Source organism: Arachis hypogaea, chromosome 13 (assembly GCF_003086295.3).
Source record: "Arachis hypogaea cultivar Tifrunner chromosome 13, arahy.Tifrunner.gnm2.J5K5, whole genome shotgun sequence".
In the NCBI taxonomy this organism is placed as follows: Eukaryota; Viridiplantae; Streptophyta; class Magnoliopsida; order Fabales; family Fabaceae; genus Arachis; species Arachis hypogaea.
In genome coordinates, this window is record NC_092048.1 from 145,124,217 (window position 1) to 145,127,363 (window position 3,147).

General features: G+C 28.0%; 1 protein-coding gene across 2 annotated transcripts; it reads right to left on the minus strand.

Moving 5' to 3' along the window:
• LOC112792667 (small ubiquitin-related modifier 2) lies at positions 1 to 3,147 on the minus strand. Of its 2 annotated transcripts, none has more exons than XM_025835988.2 (4): positions 2,796 to 3,147; positions 1,996 to 2,133; positions 728 to 877; positions 1 to 266 (listed from the first exon to the last, which is right to left on the minus strand). In XM_025835988.2, the coding sequence occupies exons 2-4, from the start codon at positions 2,131 to 2,133 to the stop codon at positions 189 to 191; spliced, it is 366 nt and encodes a 121-aa protein (XP_025691773.1). In that variant the 5' UTR covers positions 2,796 to 3,147; the 3' UTR covers positions 1 to 188. The 2 variants fall into 2 exon arrangements, with proteins under 2 accessions (XP_025691773.1, XP_025691774.1); XM_025835989.3 differs by lacking the exon at positions 2,796 to 3,147 and adding an exon at positions 2,470 to 2,774.

Below are 3,147 nucleotides of genomic sequence, written 5' to 3' on the forward strand. Positions count from 1 at the left end.
TTGAGTAATTAACTTAAGCATTCATCAATTGACTTGCAAAGTTTTAAAGTGCCTGCACTTGCTATAATCATATTTCACAAGATATAAAAAGTAAACAAGTTAGTTCATGATAATTTAATTATAGTCCAACAATAAAATATATTATCCTAATAATAATATGTCCACTACAGAATCATATCAATGGCATCCTAAAAGCTAAGTGCTGCAACACCACCTCCATCCACATGTTTAACAGCTAAGATCTCATCTCCATTTTTCATCTTGAGCTGGAGTGCATTAATAGTTAAAATAAGATCAGTTAACAACGTAGTATAGCACAGTACTAAACACAAATTTCTTATATTCTTTTACAGCATAATTTAGTGTATTTTCAGAACATGCTTAACTATTTATTTTAATCTGTGGAAGTTATTAAGCCACCACAACAAATAAGAGGTCCTCCTTGTTAATTGTCTCATGACAAAAAAGATATATATAATTACACATTACATATACATTAGGAGAAATAAAATTATGTAAAGAATCAAATAATTTAACAATGCAAAATATCTCTATTTTAGAGCCAAACTTGTTTAATTTTCTTTTTATCTAAAATCTCAAAATCAGAGACAACAGATGCAAACAGATTTTTTCAACTGAATCTCTCTTTTCTATTTCCATCTTTCCTGGTATAAAATTCTTATCAAACACGTCCTAAATGTAATGAGCATGGAAAAACAAACCTAACCTTTTTTGGCGTATATTTCCCATGAACACGACAACCATTATATAAGAATTGCAACGTCGAATATTCCAAATGACACCTCTCACAGTAAATTTGGAATGTTAAAGACAATGGCTTGACAGGGTTCACCTTGAAGTACATCCTGCGATCATTCTGCATTTCGATGAACATAATTAATCAGGAATGGTAGCAGGAAATAAAAAAGAATGTTGTAAAAAAGTAAAATAAATAAGAATAATCTAAAGTGTACATACTGTTATATAAAAAAATAATAATAATACTAGGTGTATATTAAAATCAGCTACTAATATAAAATATATATTAAAAAATAAGTTAAATAATACATATATTTATACATAAATACATACTGACTAATTTTGATGATTAATTTTAGTATGTAAATAGTATTTTTTTTTAAATTTATATTATGATTTCTACTATATGTGACAATATATCCAACACCATTCTTAGCATATAATTTTGAATTTCAATTAAAAATAATATGTATTACTAACAAAAAAATTGTCTGAAATATTTGATATGATTAAAAAAACATTAAAAATATTTAAAAAATTAAATTGTACATTAATATTAATAAAATACTAAAAAATATTATAATTTAAAATTAGAGTCGCAGAGTGCCATGTGTCCTGTCCCGTGCGTTCATGTATCATTGATGCAAACACAACACACAAATCTTACAAATTACAATCTAATACAAAAGGATATCAGGAAAATCAGACACATTTATTTATACAGAAAAAATGTGTTTACAAAACTAACCATGAGATGAAGTGAGTACCTAATGGGTGATTGTCTTTTATATTCAATAAATTTTTTAAAATAATTACCATTCAATAAGAATTATACATTATACATTCGTACATACATAAAAATAGAAGTACAGAACACAAAGTCTTTGAGCCAACAAATTTTAGTAATTTTGATAAATATAAATATAAGTAAAATTAATTAATTTATATAAATTTTAATAAATATAAATTATATATTTTATGTATATAAATTTTTTATAAATATAGATATAAATTATTATAATAATACTCAACAGATAAAAAAATTAAATTTATCTTATTTAATATTTATTAATTTCAACAATAATTAATAAATATTAAATAAAATAAATTTTTACTGTTTTTGTCTAATTTTTTTAATTATCAAATATTTTTAAAATTATTATAATATCCTAAAATAATAATATTGTCTTATTGTTGGCCAAGTAACAAAAATAAAATACATATATATGTACATACCTGGTCTGTGATGCAAATTTCGACATATTGCCTGTCTTGAGTCCCTTTCCCTTCGTCTAAGGCCTTTCTCTTAATGCCTCCTTCCCCTTCGTCCGAACCCTTCCTCTTAATGCCTCCACTGCTTGTAGACACACTCATCTGCACAAAAAACGAATTTGAATTAGGATAATGTTAGGGAATCAATGATTTTTTTGAATAATATAAACAATCACTAATAAAATAAAAATATACTACACTTTTAAATTATTCATTTAAATTTTAATATTAGAATAACCATTTTCATTCTTAGTAAAATAAACATTTTATATATTTATTGTTTACATTGTTCAATAATATTGTTGGTTACTTATATTTTTCCTTTTGAATTATAATCCCAAATAATAACCTCTCATGAACTCCAGCTTCTTCTTTCTTAAACAAAATTAAAATACCTTTTTTTTATTTAAAAAATAATAATACTCTACCAAACCATACTAAAGGGTTTAGGTGCGACGATGGTGACTCCTACGGCTCCGACACCGGCGTGAGCGGTTGTACGTGCGGCGGGTCACCACCCGAACAAGCCTCTCGAAATCGAAATCATCGTCATTCTCTCTCTCTCTCTCTCTATCTCTATCTCTCTCTCCGTAACACAAAAACCCTCACGGGGAAAAGGGGAAAAAATCCAAAGCAAAACTCCTTTGAATAACAGAAGGAGGAGAGGAGAATGAGATTTTTGGAGAGATCGAAGAGTGAGAATGATGAAGAGAAGGAAAAAAATTGAAAATACAGAAGTTGAAAGTTGTGAAGTTTGCATGCACCTTGCGATGTCCGATCCCTAGCTCTGTGTTGAAAGGACTGTAGTGGTTCTCTTAGTACGATTTTTGTTGAAGCCAGTTGTTAAATTTCCAAAACAGGAGTGAGAGTGTCTTGAAACCTGTATAGTTATATCTGGAAAATTTTGTATAATTAGTTTGCACATGCACATCACGCTTTTTCCACCATGCTTACTTTTTCAACAGATGAAAGTTCAAGGAACTATGCAACTCGATAATTCAAAGTTGAAACGAACTACTATCAGTATATTGCTAACGTCACGGGATATGCAGCAGCAGAAGGAGAATCAATTCAGTTTGATAGACTGATGGGAAGTAAAACCCACTCACACATACA